General features: G+C 44.4%; 1 protein-coding gene across 6 annotated transcripts in view; it reads left to right on the plus strand.

Annotated features, from left to right (window-relative positions):
• Positions 1-23143, plus strand: part of znf609b (zinc finger protein 609b) — a 196536-nt gene that overhangs the window by 167225 nt on the left and 6168 nt on the right. For 4 of the 6 annotated variants that reach the window (XM_078430043.1, XM_078430045.1, XM_078430046.1 and 1 more), the window contains exons 6-10: positions 6316-6459; positions 11571-11952; positions 12529-12704; positions 16972-17131; positions 18274-18355. In XM_078430043.1, the coding sequence (XP_078286169.1) occupies positions 6316-6459; positions 11571-11952; positions 12529-12704; positions 16972-17131; positions 18274-18355 (944 nt within the window). Of the gene's footprint in view, positions 1-6315; positions 6460-11570; positions 11953-12528; positions 12705-16971; positions 17132-18273; positions 18365-23143 lie in introns of all 6 variants that reach the window. The other 2 variants (XM_078430048.1, XM_078430049.1) reach the window with 2 other exon arrangements.

Raw genomic sequence — 23143 nt, forward strand, 5'->3', positions numbered from 1 at the left:
TGAAGAAAATGTTCTAAAATCAAAAATCCCATTAAAATAACTAATTTGTAAGCCTGGGCTGACATTGAGACTCGAGATCAACTTTATATGGAGTTTTGTCCTTTGTTGAAGAAGTTGATCAAGGTTCAAACAGCCAACCCTACTCTTCGAGTCAGAGTTGCACAGTTTTGAATGGCTCTCATTCCAACACTCCACCTGTGGAGTGCACTGGCATCATTGAAGCCACTGGATCAGAGGTTAGCAGTGAAAGATGCACTCTTTTTCACTGACATACATTTCCATTCAGTTAATGACATGCCAGGACTGATTTTACAACACTGAGCTGCTTCCAAGCAATTTATTTTTAATTAACTCTCTTAATGCTTCAGCTTAATGTCTTTAAGTTTTGAAAGAGCACACAGCTTCTGGTTGCCTAACCTTTCAATGGAGAGAGTATATGCCACCAGATGTTGCACACTCCCTCGTGCCAAAGTAACCATCCAGTTTTTTAGTTGTGATGTACTTTGGCCAACTCCTCCAAATGCCTTTGACAATTGTTTGAACAACACATAGGCGTCTATACCGACTCTGGAGTTTAAAAAAACGTGTGCAATATTTTAACTAGTTATCTGGTGACATTATTCATTATGCATTGCAAGTAAAGTTCACCTGTTGGCCTCATTCCAATTCTAATATTAAAATGTGACCAAAATGTGTTACAATTGGACATAATGTTCGTATCCTGGTGTTTTCATATCTGACTGAGCGCCTCAAGGGGCTTGACAAATCAGAAAACCTTATTTTTTAAAGGACATTTTGTGATTTGATACAGACTAATTGCTCATTTCACTGATATTGCATGTGGGAGGATGCAGCCCACTTTATTGGAAGGAGAGGGGAAAAAAATCAGTCCGTATTCACTTATCAGCCAGTGACGTCCGTCCCAAGTTAGTGAGTGTGGGGATCGGGTGAGACAGGGTTCACTGCTGCTTTGTGGTTCCGTTATATCACCCATGAGTGCCAGGTCCTCACCATAACTGGCGCTCAGGTAAATAAAATGATGCGGTGAGATGACACTGGGTAATCTTCCCATCACATCAAGGTGTGAAGCATCTTTGGATGCAGGACAACGACAAAGTTGCAAAAGCAAAAATAAATTTTCACCGCAATCTTAGACTACCAGAATTTTTATTTCACAGTTACTTATATATTACCTTATTTAAGCTTTTTTTGCTTGTTTTTTTTAACCTGTAACTTGTTTGAATTTGTGTTTGAGTGTTATTTTATGCTCTTTATACTTACATGGTAAAATTTATTTATACGATATCTTTATTGTTTAAGAAACATTTAGACAGGTACATGGATAGGATATGGTAGGTTTAGAGGGATATGGGCCAAATGCAGGCAGGTGGGAGTAGTGTAGATGGGGCATGTTGGCCGGTGTGGGCAAATTGGACCGAAGGGCCTGTTTCCACCCTGTAAGACTCTATGACGTTATGATGTTGCAATTCATGGGATTTCCAGTCTGTCCCAGGCTTCATTCACTTGTCGCCATAACTAACAACCGATAAAGAGAAACACAGATGCTAAACAGAAACTGCAGTGTCAAGGATGGCTTGTCAGCAAATTCTTCTGTCTGCCTCTTTCCCATTTTCATTAACATTGTCTAAAATGCATTGTTTTGTAGTAAAAATAATTACTTGAGGAGGGAAAGCACATAAGCCGTTCATGTGGCCATACAGTTATAATGGGACGACCAACCTTTTCAATGATTACGATTACTAATTGGCTAAAATGTTGATTTTTACATTGGATTAAATCAAAGAGACAAACAGTGAAATGCAGTCGGTTGCCATTAAAGGCAAATTGTTTTATTTTCTATGATAAATTGCTCTGTTCTGCCAAAGTGCTGAACTATTCCAAACCGATAAATAAAGTTTCCTGGCAAAAGTTCTCAGCCACTACAGATTTAAGCAAAAAATGGATATCTGTAATATATTGTCATGTTGAAGGCGTAACGGGAGTGATTGAAGTAGAGACCAGTGATTATAGAGTCATACAGTACAGAAACAAGCCCTTCATCCCAACTTGCCCATGCTGAGCAGGATGGCCCATCTATACTGGACCCATCTGCCCACATTTGGCCCATATCCCTCTAAACATTTCCTATCCATGTACCTGTTCAACTGTCTTTGAAATGTTCTTATAGAACCTGCCTCAATTATCTCCTCAGGCAGCTCTTTGCATATACCCACTATGCTCTGAAAACGTTGCCCCTCATGTTCCTATTAAATCTTTCCCCGCTGGCCTTAAACCCACGTCCTCCGGTTCTCGGTTCCCCTACTCTTTATAGCATGGTGACCAAAACTGGACACAATACTCCAAATGTGGTCTCACCAACATCTGTCACATAACATCACAACTTCTATACGTAAAACACTGAGTAATGAAGGTCAGTGTACACAAAGCCTTCTTGACCATCTTATATACCTGTAATGCCACTTTCAAAGAACTATGTACCAGCAGTCCTAGATCCTTTTGCTCTACAACACTCTCCAAGGCCCTGCCATTCACTGTGAAGTTCCTGTCCTGGTTTGACTTCCCAAAATGCAACACCTCTCACTTATCTACATTAAAATCCATGAACTGTTCCTCAGCCCACTTGTCAAACTGATCAAGATCCTGCTGTAATTTGTGTTAACCATCTTCGTCAGATACGATACAATAGGCTTTAGTGTCTGCAAACTTACTAATCATGCCATCTACATTCTCATCCATATCATTGAGGTAAACCACAAACAGCAATGGGCCCAGTACCGATCCCTGAGGCACACCTTTAGTCAAAGGTCTCCAGTATGAAAAATAATCTTCATTACACCACCACCCTCTGCTTCTCTATCCAGTTAGTTAGCTCTACCTCGATCCCTTGCGATCTAACCTTCCAGAGCAGCCTACCGTGCGGAAGCTTATCAAATGCCTTACTGAAGTCCATTCAGACGTCTAAGGCTTTGCCCTCATCAACTTTTTTGGTTACTTCTTCACAAAACTCAATCAGATTCATAAGACACAATGTCCCACATACAAAACCAGACTGACTATATCCCTATTTAGCCCCTCTATCCAAATGCAGACATATCTTATCCCTCAGAATCCTCTCCAGCAACTTGCCTGACTCACTGGTGTAGAGTTCAGAAGTCTTTTCCATGCAGCCCATCTTAAATAAAGGCACAACGTTAGCCACCCTCCAGTGTTCCGGCACCTCACCCATGTCTAATGATGTCTCGTATATCTCAGCCAGGGTGCCTGCAATTACTTTTCTGGCCTCCCCAGTATCCTCTGATCATCTGATCAGGCCCAGGAGATTATCTACCTTCATACACCTTAGGACATTCAGCACTTCCTCAACTGTAATACTGACTGTCCTCAAGACACTTCCATTAACTGTCTCAAGTTCCCCAGTCTTCATGTCTTTATCCATAATAAAAAGAGGAGAAATACTCAGAGTCCCATATCCTGCAGCTCCACACAGAGATGATCCACTTTGGTTTCTGAGGGGCCCTATTCTCTCTCTAATCACCGTCTTTCCCTTAATATACTTATACAATCTATTTGGATTTTCCATGCTATTACCTGCCAGTGCTATCTCCTGCCCCCTTGTTGCCTTCCTCATTTCCTTAAGTATGCTCCTCCATTCCTGAAACTCCTTCAGGATTAAATGCCAGCTGCTTGTACCTGTCCCTTACCTCCAGCTGTTTCCTGACCAGAGCCTCAATTTCTCTCATCATCCAAGCTTCCTCACTTCCACCTGCCTTGCCCTCCACTCTAACAGCATGCCCTGAACTATTGTCATCATGCTTTTAATAGCATCCCATCTTCCAAACGTTTATGTATTCTGAATGATTATATTTTCTGGGTGATACAATATAATATATCTTTATTGTCATTGTACAGGGGTACAACGAGATTGGGAATGCGACTTCCATACGATGCAATAGATTAATTAGCTAATCAGTATCATTTAGACAACCCAATTAAACAAAATTAGAAACGGTTTTAAAACAGAATAAAGTGCAAGTAGGTCTGTGCCGGTTCGCTGTGCGATGTGACCATCCGACTCAGCAGGATTGATTATGTATTTGAAAAGTTATAGAGGGCAGGGAATGATACCAGAACAGGTTGAACCTGCCCTGAGCAGAGAAATGGCTCATTCTACAGTATTAAAGTGATTCTATAATCTCAAATGAAGACCACCTATTTTGGACTAAATTATCCATTGCAACATATAACATATAACATATAACAACTACAGCATGGAAACAGGCCTGTCCGGCCCTACCAGTCCACGCCGACCATTCTCCCTGACCGAGTCTCATCTACCTGCACTCAGACCATAACCCTCCAATCCCCTCCTATCCATATACCTATCCAATTTACTCTTAAATAATAAAATCGAGCCAGCCTCCACCACTTCCACCGGAAGCCCATTCCATACAGCCACAACCCTCTGAGTAAAGAAGTTCCCCCTCATGTTACCCCTAAACCTTTGTCCCTCAATTCTGAAGCTATGTCCCCTTGTTGGAATCTTCCCCACTCTCAAAGGGAAAAACCTGAAGAACAATAACATAGGGAATACAGGGAAGTAATAGGACATTAGACTAGATAACAGAGAACAGTACAGCATAGGAACGGGCCCTTCAGCCAACAATATCCGTGCCGAACATGAAACCAAGATAAACTCTTCTCCTCTCCCTGCACGTGATCCATATCCCTCCATTCCCTGCATATCCATATGCCCATTGTGACTTTTTTAAACTCCATATCCTAATATGCTTGCCCAAGGTGGGTAAATAGAACTGAAATATTGATCAGCCATGATTTAGTTAGCAGATCAAACAAGATAGAAGAACTGAATGTTATTCTCATGCTCCTATGTTTCTACATTGTTTAAGGTGCTAAATTTAAAGACATTTTTTCTGGCAATCTACTGGTGCAAAGATTCAGTTCGGATTGTGAATTTCCTTTTTGCTCCCAGTTCACTCTTGCATCCTGTTCTGCCTTATGAGAGATATAAATAAAGATGTCTTGGATATCTAACTTCCTCTCTTTTAAAGCTGGGAAATATTGCATTGTGGTTTCTATCGCAGCCTCAAGGTACCTCAAGTCACTTTCCAGCCAATGATCTATGAGGTGTAGTCACTGTTGTAATATTGGAAATGGTCATTATTGGCCTGCACCAATTGTTCACAAAACAGTCCTATGATAAAAGTCTCTGAGAGACTTTGATTAAAGGTTAAATACCAGCAAGGATATTGAGGGAGAACTACTTTGTTCAAACTAGTGAATGTGGAAGTTGATGTACTTACCCAAGAGTATTATATAAAGCATCTGACCTGGATGATGACACTCCATTAGTCATAGCTTTCCTTCAGTTGTGAACTGGGGCATCAGCCTACACTAAAGATGCTGTAGTGTGGATCCCGAATGCACAGGCTTGTGATAGAGCTCACCGTGTTGCCACTGAACTGTGTTCAAATGCAGTTCATTATGTCAGGTCCTGAGACACAAACATAATTCTTTGAATCTCTAATTGAATTGTCGGTTTGTTCCTTAACTGATGGGAAGAGTTTAGTGGCGAGGAAGAAAATGGAATAATCCGTGTTCGAGCTGCAGATGGAACGATTTGACTGTGGTCACGGATAACTAATGCTTTGGCTGTTTTATCCCCCACAAGTTGGTCTTGGTGACTAACGTGTGTGTTTTAGCTGGCCATTGAGCTTGCTTGCTTTAAGCAGTTGTTGTGCCAAACGTACTTTTGGCACATCAAATGCATGCGTATATTACTGCAAGGTTGTTATACTTTCACCACGGTTGTTAAATTAAATGTTAAGTTGAAGTTACTTGTAGTATTTGATAAGCAATGTTCCTGTAAACATCATGTGATCATAATTAAGTTGCAGCTTGTTGTCCACAAATTGGATGGTCCGATTCCTATATTGCAGCCGTAATTGGATCCAAAAAAACAAAAGACTTAACTGTCTGTAAAACACTTTTACATTGGCCCATCATATAAGATGCTGCGTTAAAAAAAGGTTTTCCCCCTAGACCAACCTTTGAGGGAAAATATCCTTGATCATATCTGTAGAAAGTAAGAGTTTTGGTGTGTATGTAATGGAGAGGAAAATGTGGTGTTGGTGCACTCTGACATGGAAATGCCCTCAATGTCAAGACTTCAATGAAGATTAAGGATGGCCCATATTGTATACAGATGATCTTGGTTTGCACAGTCCTGCCTGCTGCACCTGTGGCGTGTAATCTTATCTTTTTTTGTATTTATAGCAAACTGCAGAGATAGAACCCGATCCTAGCTCACTTACTCAGTACTGCAATTCATTACACCTTGTGCCGAGGCATGGCACTGACTTTAATTCTTCATCACTAAGGGGATTATCAAGATGCCAGCTAATTCATTCCTGGAGAGAGGTGAGAGGCCGCTCTCTGCAGCCCATCCGAGAAATCCTATAGCATTTTGTGTTAGTTGCATATAATGCTCTGTGCGGTGAACAGCGCCCTTGTCAGCTCACCCGCAGAGCCATGTGTATCTTGGTGTTGGGTTTCCTGGTGCATTGGGAATTCTACATCATTGAACTTTCACTTTATTCTTGTCTTCATTGTGACATAGAAGTGTTTGTACAAAAGAAGCATTAATTTCAGGGCAGTCACTGACAAACTGCAGTAAAATCAAATATTTGCTTTCTGTGTATTAAAAACTGCACTGCAGGAGTCTGTGAAACAACTCCCAACAATACCACTGACACCTGGAAACACTCAAAGGCAGGGACCATACAGAAACCAAAAGCATTTTATACATATTTATGTAATGGGGTAATGGGATTTATTCCATCAGGAAGAATTTGGGAATTTAGTTCTGCATTTTCTGGCCCTGTCTTAAACTGAAGCAACATTGACAATTACCTTGCATAAAGAATGCAGAGATGATGGCACTCTTAATCATTACTGGAAATCCAGGTTCGTTTTGATGACACACTTCAGTCGATGACACACTTCAGTCGATGCAATCACTTCAGTCGATGACACACAATGAAACTGATCCTACATCTTCCAATTCCAATCCTGTTCTGCGTGGAATCCAGGTTTGATTTAACACACAGTTAATGATTCATGTAATCAATAGAGCAATATTATTCCCAGTAATTGACATATTTACCTGGAGTCATAATGAATAGAGCATGTTTAATTCCAATAATTGTGCACCGTTCCTGCTTCAAATTTAATTATTTGTCACACAACAAATGGATGGATAATTTCAAATAAATGGTTTCTGAGGCACGAGATAGGTACTGTATATTACTAAAAATGTGCTTTTAACTGTATTTCTTTTAAAAAATATAACTTTTGAGAATGATTTATCTTGCTTTAAAAAATAGTTTTGGAAAACATTCTTTTATTCAATTATGTGTTGCAGTGGGAGTTAAACTGATCCTTGTAGAACAGGTTGGTCACAGATTGAACTCCAGACTATGCTGTCTACAGCTGGGATATTGGGACGCATTGCTACTAAGTGCTACTAAGTACTAAGTGGTTTAGTGCTCCTAAGATCTCATTATAAATAATATCTCGGGCATGAAATCTGTTACATCGGGTGCCCAGTTGGTGTGAAGTCAGGTTCTTCAGACCATAAAACAGTGCAGAACAGGAACTGTTTACCATGTCCATGCCAAACATGATGCCTAATTTCAGCCTGCAAGTCATCCATAAATCTCCATCCCCTTCATATCCATGTGCCTATCTAAAAGCTTCTCAAATGCCATTATTCAATCTGTTTTCACGAGCAGCATGTTCCGGGTATCACCATTCTGTGTGTTTAAAAAAAAATAGTCCCGCACATTTCTGTTAAACTTTCCACCTCTCACCTTAAAGCTCGCAAGCGGAGGGGCAGTGTGGTGATGCAGCAGTAACTGTTGAGGGATTCTGGTGGCATGTAAACAAGAAAGTAGGTCGCAGGGTTACAGGAAAGTAAGGAGAGAGGGTATGAGACTGGGAATCAACATGCACTTGACAGGCCAACAGGTACGTGGGTGCTCAGAGAGAGGAAAGCAATATCCACTCATGTCACGCATCCTGAGCAAAGTGTAGTCAAAGTCGGGGAACTGGCTGTCATTCTGATTCCACAGTGGGAGTGGATAATTTAAAGCAGTATAGATTTTACAAGGCATTGGAGTATTTGTGTTCAATTTTGGCCACCCTGCTATAAAAAGGATGCCGTTAAGCTGGAAAGAGTGCAGAGAAGATTTACGATGATATTGCCAGGACTCTAGGGCCTGAGCTCTAGAGAGAGGTTGGGCAGGCTAGGACTTTATTCCTTGGAGCGCGGGAGACTGAGGGGGTGATCTTGTAGAGGTGTATAAGATCATGAGGGGAATAGATCGGGTGAATGGATAGTCTTCGACCCTGAGTAAGGGAATCAAGAAACAGAGGACATAGGTTTAACGTGAGAGAGGAAAGATTTAGTTGGAACCCGAGGGGCAAGGGGTGATAGGTATATGGAACGAGCTGCTAGAGGAGGTAGTTGAGGCAGGTACTATAACAACATTTAAAAGATATTTGAACTAGTACATGGGTAGAGTTAGGGTTGGAGGGATATGGAACAAATGCAGGCTTGTGGGACTAGTGTAGATGGGGCATCTTGGTTAGGATGGGCAAGTGGGGCCAAAAGGCCTGTTTACGTGCTGTATGACTCTGACAGATATATATATTGAGGAGAGGCAATAACCATTCGATGGAAACTTGAACGTTTGTTTGGAAATAGGCATAATCCTTTAATTCTGTGCCAGGATTAAGAATCAGATATCACTGACAACATAATGACTAGTATCAGGTTCATTACAATCTCCTGAATAGCCCTCAAGAGTAGAATTAACAGTTGAGCTGCATTCAGAAATAATATAATATGTATCGATCCCATAAAACAGTCAGTCAGCTCACTGGTTTGTGTATTACACGACAATTTCCTTTTCCTCTCATGTTACGGATAACTGGTGAGAGTGGTTTAGCTTCCTGCAAGGTTACAGTGCCCCAGCCTCACAGGCTGGGAATACCAGAGATATTCTGCAGTGAGCTGTCATTACATTCTCTCAAGAACATGTCTCCCCACCATCAGTGAGTCAGTCGCCCTCGGGATGCATCTCAGCCCCTGCCCGGGATGGCTGCCAGTCCTGTACAGGAAGCAGCTGTGGAGCCAGTGAACTCCAACAGTTTATTACAGTGCTGCCGTAATGCCCAGGCCTCACTTGCTGTGGATGGCAGAAGGGAACAGGTGAGGGCAGCTGTTCCCCGTCACGCTCAATGACAGCAGCCTCTGCACCCGCTCGCTCCCAGCATGGACCAAACTACCTTGTGGAGTGATTACACCACAGAACACCATCCCCTCAATCCTTTTCCAGTGAAATTGGACCTGTATATAGTTTCCTGAAATTTCCGAATGTTTCCGAATTTCAACCTGACTTTACATCCCTGGCAACTTACCTAACCTACCCACAGGGCCATCAGAATAGTTCATTCCTCCTCTCCCGCCCCACTCCCTCACCTCCCTGCTGCCTGCTGTACAGTTATCAGTGAGAAGGGATGCATGGCTTCCTGGAGGAAATAACTACAGGGAATCAATAAAGCTTTAATAACATTGAAGTAATTTAGTTAGAAAGTTCACCAAAAATTTTTTAAATGATTAAATAAATGTACTCAAGCACACAACTTACCCTAGGAATTCCAGCTACCTAGAAGGAGTAGTCCAAAATGATAGGAGACGAATATGGATATTTTACCAAGCGTGAACTTTCATTGAGACATACAGCACATAACCAGGCCATTCGGCCCACCACATCCATAGTGACCGCATTGCCCTCAATACTTATCCCTGGCTTTGTAGGATATGTAAGAAAAGTCAATACCTGATGCCTTGCTATTCAACTGCCTGTCTAAAAACCTCTTAAACATAGTGATTGTACCCAACTCCACCAACTCTTCTGGTAGCCGTCCCAATGTCATCAATTCTCTATAAAGGTTTGAAGCATCTCGTCAGATCCCCTTTAAAACTCCTTCCTTTCACTTTAAACCTGTGCCCTCATAGGTAAATGATACTGTCTATTCTACCTATGACTCTTATAAGTGTTATATGCCTCTCTCAGGTCACTGCTACTCTCCTTCACTCCATGGGAAACACATCCAGCCTGTCCACTCTCTCCCCATACTGTAGTTTCCAATCCAGGCAACATCATGGTGATCTCCTCTGCACACACTCCAGTGCATTCACATCCATCTCAATTGTGGCAATCAGTACTGCACACAATTCTCCAAGCATGTTTAACTATTGTGTTGTAAAGTTGTAACACAAGCTCCCAGCATTTGTATTCCATGCCCCAACTTGTGAAGCAAGCATATCAGGTGCCTTTGTCACCACCCACTTTGCCTGTGTTGGCACTTCCAGGGAATTCCGAAGGAACTACAAGATCCTTCCTTTCATCAACAGATCTTTGTCCTCTCCCATTTACTGCAAATATCCTATTCCTAATTGACTTACCAAAATGCATCTCCTCTCACTTGTGCATCCAGATAAGTTGGGAACCAATGCTCAGAGGAAGATATTCCCATGTTTCCTGCATTAAAACAGTAACTGCACTTCAAAGAATCAAAGTTCATTGACTACAACGCTCTTTGGATAAGTTGGTTTACCCAGCCTTTCTCCATACCATTTTGCCACTCAACAAGTCCGTCAGAGAAATTCTGGCATAAGAATTTCATGCCCACTGCTCACCACCCCTAACCCCACTTGTCACATGTCCCCTACAGCCTTCCTTTGTTCAGGGGGTTACTATGCAATGTTATTCAGGGCACTCACTTTGAAGAGGATTACTGAGGTGAGCTTGACATTGATGTACTGATGAAGCTCAGCAAAGTGAACTATTCCCTTTTCCAAACAGTCGAATCTTTATTAATTTTACAAGTTTCATCTGACTAGGCTGAACTAAACAAAATTGTCCAATTATAATGTCATCCTGAAAAGATCAATGGACGGGTTACAATAGACAATAGGTGCAGGAATAGGCCATTCGGCCCTTCAAGCCAGAACCGCCATTCACTGTGATCTTGGCTGATCATCCACAATCAGTACCCCGTTCCTGCCTTCTCCCTATATCCCTTGACTCTGCTATCTTTCAGACTCGATCTAACTCTCTCTGGAAAGCATCCAGAGAATTGGCCTCCACTGCCTTCTGAGGCAGAGAATCCCACAGATTGGCAATTCTCTGGGTGAAAATGTTTTTCCTCTGTTAACACTTCAGCAGTTCTGTTTAAACTGTCCTATATAATAGTGGATGTCATCAAGTTGCATTTTCTAAGAGGATGTTTTTATAGATTCCCCTAGTGCCAATATTTGCTACAAATGCCAATATACTTTAGAAATCCCAGGGTTGTTTGAGTTTCCTTCTCTTGTTATAATTTGGTTCTGGATAGTAAGCTCATTTCTGTTTGCAGTTTTTGGTTTACTGAAGTGAGTGACCCAGGATTGTATTTTACAGGAATCTGAAAGCAGGTTGTGGTCTTATGTGTATCCTAACAAATACTCTGAGCAGCAAAAGGCAGAAGAGGAGCGGTGGAAAGAAGCAGAGCGAGATCGGAAATTTAAAGACGAGGGGCCATCGCGAATGAGAAGCAAAGAGATAGCAGTTAAAGAGGAAAACAAGGACAACATGTGCTTGGAGTCCCGCTCAACGTCACTGGAAGAATGTCGATCAGTTGGAAAAGATCCCAGATCAGGACTTCACATCCCTGTGTCCTCCTCGATGGTCCAGCACCCATCTTTCATGCCGTACGTTCATGGCTACCCTTACGGAAAGCCTTACGAAGCCCCCCATCCAGGATTCCGAGGGGTGGCGCCAGTGATGATGCAGAATTATCCAGGTACGCACTTGGGCTCATTTATCACGTCGTGTATTGGGCAGAACCATCACATCGCAACAGATCATTAAAATCGAGAATAAGAGATCGCTCTATCATCACATCCAAATAGTAGCGCGGTTTGTAGTTTTATTTGACAATGTTCAAGTCAATGGGCGATGAAAGCTATTTCATGAGTAAATGATTTAATGAGATTGAATGAGAAAAGATTTAGAAAATAAGCCTCATGGTCGGCTGTGTCTGTGCATTGTTTCTTTGTCCATGCAGTTCCTCATCGCAGGATCAATGCAGGATACGCCATTGACATGACAATGCAGGATACGCCATTGACATGACAAGACTTAAATGCAGCCAGTTGTATTTCTAAAAGATGAATTAGGAAACTCAGTCAAAATATTTAAATGAAACTCCCTTCCTTGAAGGGAAAGTGCAATAGTTAGTGTGAGTAAATGGTACTGCTGGTCTACCGTGAACAGTGAATCTGCCCACATTGACCATTGTGAACTTTAAAGCTCTGCTCATTTACTTTCAAAACTGTGCTTTGTTTACGATTGATTTGGGCCAACATTTGTTCTTCAGGATCATACCTGTCATCAGGATTCTCTTTCTCACCTTATGCAAATAAGGTTCCGGGACATGATGACAATGAACGCGCGCATGGGAGTCCTGGTGTAGGCAGCAAGTCAAGCTCTGAATCCATGGCCCTAGATATCTTGCAACAACATGCCAGTCAGTACAAGAGCAGATCACCCACGGTAAGTGTGCCAGGTCTGTGGGGAATATAATACTCGTCACACATCCATCATTCAGTTCCATGCTCTACGCTGGATGAGGTGACACCCTACTAAGCTTTGACAGGAAATGGCGATGTGCACTTCTGCAGAAGTTAGCAGGATTACATACAAGTATAATTGATGGCTCATCACAGAATCCTTTTCGAAGGTAGGTACAAAATGCTGGAGTAACTCAGCGGGACAGGCAGCATCTCTGAAGTGAAGGAATGGGTGAAGTTTTGGGTCGAGACCCTTCAGTTTCAAGAAGAGTCTCGACCCGAAAAGTCACCCATTCCTTCTTTCCAGAGATGCTGCCTGTCCCGCTGAGTTACTCCAGCATTTTGTAACTACCTTCGATTTAAACCAGCATCTGTAGTTCTTTCCTACACAGAATCCTTTTCCGTTAACTCTGTTGCTTGAGTATAATCAATAACCTTAAGTCATGCGATCTGATCAACTCCACTGCTGTCGATTCCACTAACATTCATCAAGCACTTTCATTGCTTTCATCGTGGCTGGCTCACGGCATTATGTTCCCTCAGCTCCTCTCAGCTCTTGATGATGATTTCTTTATTTATCACTGTCTGTCTGTCTGTCTGTCATCTCTTACCCTTGAACACCCCAACATTAGTCTTTGTTCACCTTTCACAGCTCCTCCATTTTTAAAACTGCTTCCAAAAAAGATTAGCATCTTCTGATGCTGCCCACTTTACCATTCAGCAACCTTCATCCTCTCCGAAGCAGCACAAGATTGATTTAGACTTTACAGATACAGTGTGGAAACAGGGCCTCCTTCACCCACCGAGTCCACACGAACTAGCGATCAACCCATACATTAACACTATCCTACACACTAGGAACAATTTACAGAAGGCAATTAACCTACTAACCTGTTCGAGTGTGGGAAGAAACCGGAGCACCCGGAGAAAACACGAGAGGTCACAAGGAGAACGTGCAAACTCCGTACAGACACCGCCCATAGTCAGGATCGAACCCAGTGGTTTTGAAGGACAGAAGTTTAAAATGGGGAATAGTGGGGCGGCACAGTGGAGCAGCGGTAGAGTTGCTGCCTTACAGCACTTGCAGCGCTGGAGACCCGGGTTCCATCCTGACTATGGGCGCCGTCTGTACGGAGTTTGTACGTTCTCCCCGTGAACTGCGTGGGTTTTCTCCGAGACATTCGGTTTCCTCCCACACTCCAAAGATGTACAGGTTTGTAGGTTAATCGGCTTGGTATAAGTGTAAAATAGTCCCCGGTGCGTGTAGGATAGTGCTAATATGCGGGGATCGCTGGTCATCGCGGACTCGGTGGGCCGAAGGGCCTGTTTCCCCTCTGTATCTCTAAACTAAAAGCTAAATATCTTTCAGCACGATCTTTAGACAATACCGCACACTCCTCTGCCAGCTAAAATGATTCAAGGGGAATGTGTTTGGTTTGTGTCAGCCTGTTCTGTAAATGTTCATGAAACCACTTATTAGCTGCTTGGAAATAAGATCATATAGCTAAATGCTAAATACCGTTTGCTTTTATAATAAAAACAGAAATGTGCAGCAGGTCAGGTAATGTTTGAGGAGGAAGAAACAGTAATCATATCAGGTTGATGATTTTCCATCAAACTTTGCAAAGGTCGTCATCGTGAAACATAAACTCTGCTTTCCGCTCCCTAAGTGCTGTCGAACCTGCTGATTATTTGCAACACTTTATTTCAGGCTCCCAGTATCTGAGGTAATTTTGCCTTTGATAGTTAATCGTCGACTATTAAAATGGTTCTCAACTCCCCCAATAAATGGAGCCAATACATTTCTTGCTCTAATGAGGCTGAGGTGAAAGTAGCTTTTGTAGCATATCTGGTCATACTACAGCAAAGCTGGGAGGGTACTGATAAAATAATCTGTAAAATATACTTCTAAATACAAATTAGAAGAGCTATTTGATGCTCTGTAACTGTATGGTGTGTTGAACGCTCCAAGCTGCCCTTCCATATATAGAGCTGATGGCTGTGGACCTCACTTGGAGAGCAGTCTGTAGGCAGTTGGTAAGATCCACACACTTATTACCATGCAGAGTAGGAAATACGTGACTTCAGTGCCTGACCATGTCCTTCAATTAGCTTCCCAACTAATTAATTGTGAAGTGTGCTCAGTGTTCACATGTTGGCAAGTGCGGTTGCTTATTTGAAAACAGCAGGAATTTAAAGGCAGCAGCTGAGATGATTGACACGTCAGCCAGTTTATTCAGCAGGATGCACAGCGAACCTCCTGCTCTACTTCCAAACAGCTTCGAAAAATCTTTTGTGCCTTCGTTGACAGGTAGCTGGACCCCAGTGAATCTTCAGAATGGCAGGCAGTGACTAGTGGGGTGCCGCAAGGCTCGGTGCTGGGACCCCAGTTATGTACAATATATATTAACGATTTAGACGAGGGAATTAAATGACATCTCCAAGTTTGCGGATGACACAAAGCTGGGTGGCAGTGTGAGCTCAGATGAGGATGATATGAGGCTGCAGGGTGACTTGGATAGGTTGGCTGAGTGGGCAGATGCATGGCAGATGCCATGTAATGTGCATAAATGTGAGGTTATCCACTTTGGTGGCAAGAACAGGAAGGCAGATTATTATCTGAATGGTGTCAGATTTGGAGAAGGGGAGGTGCAACGAGACCTGGGTGTGCTTGTACATCAGTCACTGAAAGTAAGCATGCAGGTACAGCAGACAGTGAAGAAAGCTAATGGCATGTTGGCCTTCATAACAAGAGGAGTTGAGTATAGGAGCAAAGAGGTCCTTCTGCAGTTGTACAGGGCCCTAGTGAGACCGCACCTGGAGTACTGTGTGCAGTTTTGGTCTATAAATTTGAGGAAGGATATTCTTGCTATTGAGGGCGTGCAGCGTAGGTTTACTAGGTTAATTCCCGGAATGGCGGGACTATCATATGTTGGAAGACTGGAGCGACTAGGCTTGTATACACTGGAATTTAGAAGGATGAGAGGAGATCTTATCGAAACGTGTAAGATTATTAAGGGGTTGGACACGTTAGAGGCAGGAAACATGTTCCCAATGTTGGGGGAGTCCAGAACAAGGGGCCACAGTTTAAGAATAAGGGGTAGGCCATTTAGAACTGAGATGAGGAAAAACTTTTTCAGTCAGAGAGTTGTGAATCTGTGGAATTCTCTGCCTCAGAAGGCAGTGGAGGCCAATTCTCTGAATGCATTCAAGAGAGAGCTGGATAGAGCTCTTAAGGATAGCGGAGTCAGGGTGTATGGGGAGAAGGCAGGAACGGGGTACTGATTGAGAATGATCAGCCATGATCACATTAAATGGCGGTGCTGGCTCGAAGGGCCGAATGGCCTCCTCCTGCACCTATTGTCTATTGTCTATTGGATCTTATAGAATAGAAACATATAAAATTCTTAAAGCATTGGACAGGCAGGAAACATGTTCCCGATGTTGGGGGAGTCCAGAACCAGGGGTCACAGTTTAAGAATAAGGGGCAGGCCATTTAGGACTGAGATGAGGAAAAAATCTTTCACCCAGAGAGTTGCAAATCTATGGAATTCTCTGCCACAGAAGACAGTGGAGGCCAATTCACTGGATGTATTCAAGAGGGAGTTACATTTAGCTCTTAGGGCTAAAGGAATCAAGGGATATGGGGAAAAAGCAGGAAAGGGGCACTGATTTTAGATGATCATCCATGATCATATTGAATGGCGGTGCTGGCTCGAAGGGCCAAATGGCCTACTCCTGCACCTATTTTTCTATGTTTCGCTTCACCAGGGAGGAGGTGAAGTAGCAGGACGCGCCTCCTACAGTTGCAGGCGAAAGTGTCAGGAGACAGGGAGTGGGGCCAGGGTGGGGAGAGACAAGTAGACTCGGGAATCACGGAGGAAGTGGTCTGGGCGGAAGGCAAAGGGGTGGGGAGGGGACGGTGTGGCTACAGGTACAATCCCAATGCAGCCAGAAGAAATGATGATGGATCTGCATAGCAAAGGTTTAAGGGAATTGGGGCCTAATGAGGGCAAATGGGAAGAGCTTCGATGGGCATTTCGGTCTGCAAGGAAAGGTTGGGCCAAAGGACCTGTTTCCATATTGTATTCCTCTATGACTCTACAAAAGGCAATACCTGATGGTGCAGCATTGCACTGGATTGACGAATCTCCAGCTTAATGCCAGACGGGTCAATTTGAGGCATCGGTGCTGAACCTTGGCCAATTTGTGTGTGATAGTAAGGAGTACTGTTTCTCTTTCAATTACAGACGAGTGAGAAGCCGCCTCATGAAAGGGAGCGAAGGGATCGAGACATCGATAAGGAACGGCCCCGTTCTTCCCCATCCCAGCGACAGATCGCCTCGCATCATCATCTTGGAATGGGGTACCCAATGCATCCAGGCCAATATGACCTCCCTTATGCAACAGGTATGTCGAGGAGGAGACACATTTGCATTTACAATAACATTGTTCAATTTCAGTAGTTGTCGGGTGTGCGTACATGTGGGGCGCTGCATCTGAAGCAGGGCTGTGGAGTGAGCAACTTCCCACTTTGTGTACATGGTGTAAATCCTTGAGCTGCACTCCCTGAAGGAACGATGGTGTAATTATGCCAAATTACAGCACAATTGCATAACTACATATCTCATTATACTTTGCTGTAATGGTCTGTGGAATATTTTTCCCTTTGTGATTTTTTTACAATTTAAAAGATGTTGAATTATTAAAAATGTTCTTACATATGTCACTAGTTGTGCATTTACAATAATTTATTATCCCAGCCTTTTGCAAGTAGGTGAAACCCCTAAATAACGCAGTATTATAATCCATGGCAGATGAAGTGTAGTGTTATTTTAATCCATTATCCAGTCCATGTTCCAGTCTCCGGATGCCCAGGCAGAGTGTCTCGAGGGACAATCACTTCAGGAGGGAGGTGATGGCAGGGCCTATCTATACATCTGCTGCCTTCCAAGCTTCATCTGTGCAACAATGTCCTGACACATTGTCATTGAGTGCATTGTGTAACATATTTCACAAGATCCTTCCTAACACCTAGTGGCACAGCAGTGCAGTTGCTGCCTTACAGCACCGGAGACCCGGGTTCAATCCTGACTACGGGTGCTGTCTGATTGGAGTTTGTACATTCTGTGACCCAAGGGTTTTCTCTGGGTGCTCCGGTTTCTCCCCACACTCCAAAGATGTACTGGTTTGTAGGTTACTTGGCTTTGGCTGTCCCTAGTGTGTAGGATAGTGCTAGTGCATGGGATGATCGCTGGTCGGCGCGGACTTGGTGGGCCGAAGGGCCTGTTTCGCGCTACATCTCTAAAGTCTAAAGTAAAAGACTTGGTCCTTGCAATGCCCTGAACAAGATATTGCACGATCATCGGAGACAAATCCATCACAGTATTTTTCTTGTTTTGTTAGATCTATTTATTTTTCTCTTGCTGGCTGAGCGGTGGAAGTGGAGGGTTGGTTGCTAGATCGCACATGTGTAGGGAGTAAGGTGCCTGCCCACCGCACTGTGCATTATTCTCTCTCCTAATCCCAGGACTGTCTGCCTTCACTTACAGGCCTCTCCTCCCCAGCCATTGTTGCGAGCCAACAGGCTGCAGCACAAGCCTCCGTGTCCAACCTCTTCCCTCCAACCAGAAGGTGAGAATGGTAAGAGAAATCAAAGACTATTTTTCCTCTTTCATGTTGTATGTTTACTGAAGGCATGCAGGGAAACACACAGGGTGGTGAATGAGGTTGGTAAACTGCAGGGACAAATATCTCAGTACGATATGATGTAGGGGTGGGATTTGAGGCACATCTTAAGAGAAAAGCTCTGGGAGTGGGAACTCAGTGTCACACATCAGAGAGCCACTGCCTCACAGCTCCAGCAACAGCACCAGGTTCCATCTTCACCTCTAGTGCACTCTGTGTGGAGTGTACACGTTCTCCCTATGACTCCGTCTGTTCCCACATCCCAAATATGTATTGGTTGGAAGGTTAGTGGGCCGCTGGTGCAGGTGAGTGGTAAAATCTGGGAGAACTTGATGCGAATGTGGAGAGAATAAAAATAATCAGTGTAAAACGGTTGGTTGATAGTCGGTGCAGACTCGGTGGTAAAAGGGCCTGTTTCCATGCTGTATCTCTCTAACTTTGAATGTTAAGGTGTTCAGAAGTGGAAGACAAAATTCAGAATCATGATTGGACCTGATACACCACTAAAGAGGGTATTCTAAAGATCACGAGGTGGAATAATGATGGTAATTTCACTTCAGATAGGTTACTCTGAGATGTGAAAGAACTTGATTGTTGAGATTGGGGAGCTTTGTTTGTCTGTGGAAATTATGCTGTGATAGATTTTAGTGTTTAGGTAAAGATGGGGTGACATTTTTGAAATGTGTGCAGGCAGTTTTCCTTCATCAGTGCGGTTTGTGCTTGAGAGTAAAGAAGCATTGCTGTTTATGGTTCTGGGAATGAGGGTGCCAACTGGTCTTTTGAAGTGGGGCAAACTTCAATGGAATGCGAGCAGGTTATCTGAATAGAGAGGAATCAGCTAAAGATTAACTGGTGAAATTGCACCCACGATTTTGACTTGTATGCATGTTGTTGTTGTATGCATGTAGTATGCACGGGAAAGAGGCAAAGCTCAGCCACAATTCCACGCCTGACTGGGGATGGAGAATATGGTGAACGAGGAGGAAATGGTGCATATCATTCATTCATATGGTGTATTTTAAAGGAATAACCAGTGAAACATGCTGAGTACAGGGATCTAAGAGGAGGAAGTAAAGATAAGAAAGGCAAAGAGGATATGAAAATGGAGGAGAATCGTGAGGGGAATAGCGTTGGGGAAACAGGACTAGAGGACGTAGGTTTCAGGTAAGAGGGAAAGATTTAATAAGAACCCAAGAGGCAGCTTTTTCACACAGAAGATGGTGGGTATATGAAAGGACTGCCAGAGGAAGTAGTTGAGGCAGTTACAATAACAACATTTAAAAGGCATTTGGACAGTTACATAGATAGGAAAGGCAAACAAATGATAAATGGACAACTTGGGCCAAAAGGGCTGTTTCCATGCTGTGTCACTCTGAGGAAACCGGTCAGTATTATTTAGGGATGTAACTAGCTGGTGGTAAGAAAAGAGATGCGGCCAAGGATTTGTCTGGAGTATCGTGATTACTATTAAAGGCATTTACCAAGGAAGAGGATGCTACCAAAGTCTAAAGAAGGGGGAGGCGGTGGAGATGATGCGTGGGGGTGGATGCTATTGTGGAGCTATCAGAGAGCTGCACTTAAAACAAATGTTGGCTTAAAACAAAATAGAGGGGAAGGGCCTAGGCCTGACTGCTGGGGATGGTGCTAGAGGTTGTGGATGGACTTGCCACAACTACCACTCCTTTGTTATGAAGGAGAAGCCAGAAGTAATTGGCAAGTGTAACCCTCACAGCCACATGGGCTGATCAGATAAAGCTTGATCGCAGGGAAAATTAAAAAAAATTACAGTCAAGGAAAAGATTTATGGGCATGTGGAGGTGGAGTTAGTTGAGACAAGCCAGTGCAGATTTGTTGAAGTTAAGTTGTCTTTAAATTTCTCAATGAAGTAGCAGGAAGGTTGATGAAGACATGTTTGGCATATTCCCAAACAAAAGGTTGAATACAAAATTCCTGTGGAATATAAGTAATGGAGGCAAGGATATCAGCAAAGGCAGCAGTGACAGCTTGAACATAACATAGGGAAATGGGAACAGGAGTGGACTGATGTGGTAAGCCGAAGGGCATGTTTCAGTTCTGTACAGCTCCATGACTCTGAGTCGATCACTTGGCTGCTCAAGCCGGCTCTGCCATTCATTATTACCATCGACAGTTGTGGTTAACACTTCTGTCTCTGACAAGATGATGGTAGTCAGTGTAGTTACTCAGGGTTCATGCAGGGACTACTGATTCTAATATACTGTGGATATGGCCATGTAAACGTATGTCTCACTAGACCAAGTTGGGTCCAAACCTCTCCTGCATTGGTGCAGCACCCTCCCCCTCCCCCTCCCACTCCCCCCCTCCCCCTATGCCCTTCCCCATCCCCTTGATCTATCACCCTCTCCCCCTCCCCCCTCCCCTCACTCCCTCCCCCTCCCCTCTCCCCCTCCCCCCTCCCCTCTCCCCCTCCCCCCTCCCCCTCCCCTCACTCCCTCCCCCTCCCCCCTCCCCTCTCCCCCTCCCCCCTCCCCTCTCCCCTCTCCCCCCTCCCCTCACTCCCTCCCCCTCCCCTCTCCCCCTCCCCTCTCCCCTCTCCCCTCTCCCCCTCCCCTCTCCCCCTCCCCCCTCCCCCCTCCCCTCACTCCCTCCCCCTCCCCCCTCCCCTCTCCCCCTCCCCACTCCCCCCTCCCCTCACTCCCTCCCCCTCCCCTCTCCCCCTCCCCCCTCCCCTCACTCCCTCCCCCTCCCCTCTCCCCCCTCCCCTCTCCCCTCTCCCCCTCCCCTCTCCCCTCTCCCCCCTCCCCCTCTCCCCTCTCCCCTCTCCCCCTCCCCTCTCCACACTCCCCTCTCCCCCTCCCCTCTCCCCCTCCCTTCTCCCTCTCCCCCCTCCCCTCTCCCCCCTCTCCTCTCCCCACTCCCCTCTCCCCTGCCGGCCTGGCGTGGAGCCGAAGCCTTCCTGTGGGGAGCGGCAGGGACAGCCATCTTGTGGATCCTCTGGCGCAGCCTCTGTCTCGCGCTGCACCACGGGAGGAAGGTCAGGCGCGGGGCACGCCGGGACGGGCGGAGGTCCTCCTGCTGGTCCTCCGGTGGGGAGGGGAGGGCGCATTTATTAAAGTTTATAAGGTAAATTATGTTTTTAAAGTAACAAAAGTGGTTTTATTGAGACCACGGGGAATGGTGAGTAAGGTAGGCCGAAAATTGTGGTGCTATCGTGTACCATTTTGGCTGTGTCAAGCCCCAAACCATATAATGCACAAACAAACAGAGTTTTAGTAATGTGATATATATATATAAATAGATAGATGATTTGCAGCTGACGCCAAAAGTATCGTAAACAGTGAGGATAAAGAAGGGCTGAAGAAGACATAAATAGCTTTTCAGAAGGGCAGCAAACAACAGATGGGATTTCTGCTTTGGCAGGAGGAGGGGGCGAGGCAGTATTTACACAGTTGCACAGTTCTAGTGTGTGTGGGGGCCGAGAGAGCGAAATGTGTGTGTGCACAAGCCTGAAAGTGGCAGTCTGTTGATAGAGTGAAGTAAATGGGCTTGGGTACAAATATCAAGGTGTCGAGTACACAACCAGGAAGGTTGCATAGGACCAATATTTAAACAAAAACTGTCTGATTTACAACTGGGGAAGTGTGTCTAATTTTGGTGGCCGCTAAAGAAATGAAGTCAAGCTCCGAGAGAGGGTGCAGAAGAGTGGTCCAAGGGCAAGGGATTTCAGCTGTAATAGACTGGGGAAACCTTACCTTGGAGCAAAGTTGAGAGAGCATTTAATAGAGGTGTACAGGTTAATGTTTCTATGGGTTGCAGCCTTAGTGGTGTTGTAACAATGAACCCAAATGCAATGTCATCTGGAGATCAATGCCTATGGTAGGGTTACGTACACGGTGAAGTCAAAGGGAAGGTTATCAGACAGATTGTGTTACAACTTTTAATAACTCAGCAGTGATGGAGGCAGATGAAGAGTCCCCAGTTCTTCAGAGCTTCAGCAGAGGAGGCTGCTACGGACATACCCTTGTATAGCTTACGTTAGATTTGGATTCATCGTCCACCAGATCCCGAGGTTACTGGTGTGCAGTGACTGTGCTGAAAGAACTCGCATGCAGCTCCTTCCAAACTGCCATCCACTCCACCACAACAGAGATGGAGCAATGGGGTCGGGTGCTCTGTCTCTGATCATTGGGAGTCTTCAGTCACAAACGCACACATGCGGCCCTCATACAATGGTCACCTTGCACTGCGGAGTGAGGATGGATGTGAAATAGGACAGTGCAGGTGGGTCTGAGATTCCTCCTTGGGATGTCATCTGCTCAAAGAAACATGATAAAGTGTCCCGCTCATCCCAGCTGGATATCGGTCTGGATAAACCAGATTACTCCCAAAATACAACATCACCTTCACAGCGTGCAACCTTGGAGCTGTTATGAACAATGCAAGCAGTGAGGGAAGGCTGCCAGTAGGTGCATAAGAACTTGCTCGTCAGAGGAGCAGCATTGCAGCACCTAGAGACAGGGTGTGCTGGGAGAGATGACTGATAGGGCAGCAGCCACACCGACTGGATAGAATCTGCACATGAGAAGCACACAGACAGCGTTGAATTTGCCGTCAAGAACACTCTCCGCAGAGAGAGATTTATAAAGCCTTATGACTCTGAACCATCTGCAATGGACCCAGTGCACGTTGGTTGGTGCAACTTTTGATTCAGAGGAAGAACAAAAAGAACAGTTTTATGTCAGTCACGATGAAGAG

This window comes from Rhinoraja longicauda, chromosome 38 (genome assembly GCF_053455715.1).
Source record: "Rhinoraja longicauda isolate Sanriku21f chromosome 38, sRhiLon1.1, whole genome shotgun sequence".
In the NCBI taxonomy this organism is placed as follows: domain Eukaryota; kingdom Metazoa; phylum Chordata; class Chondrichthyes; order Rajiformes; family Arhynchobatidae; genus Rhinoraja; species Rhinoraja longicauda.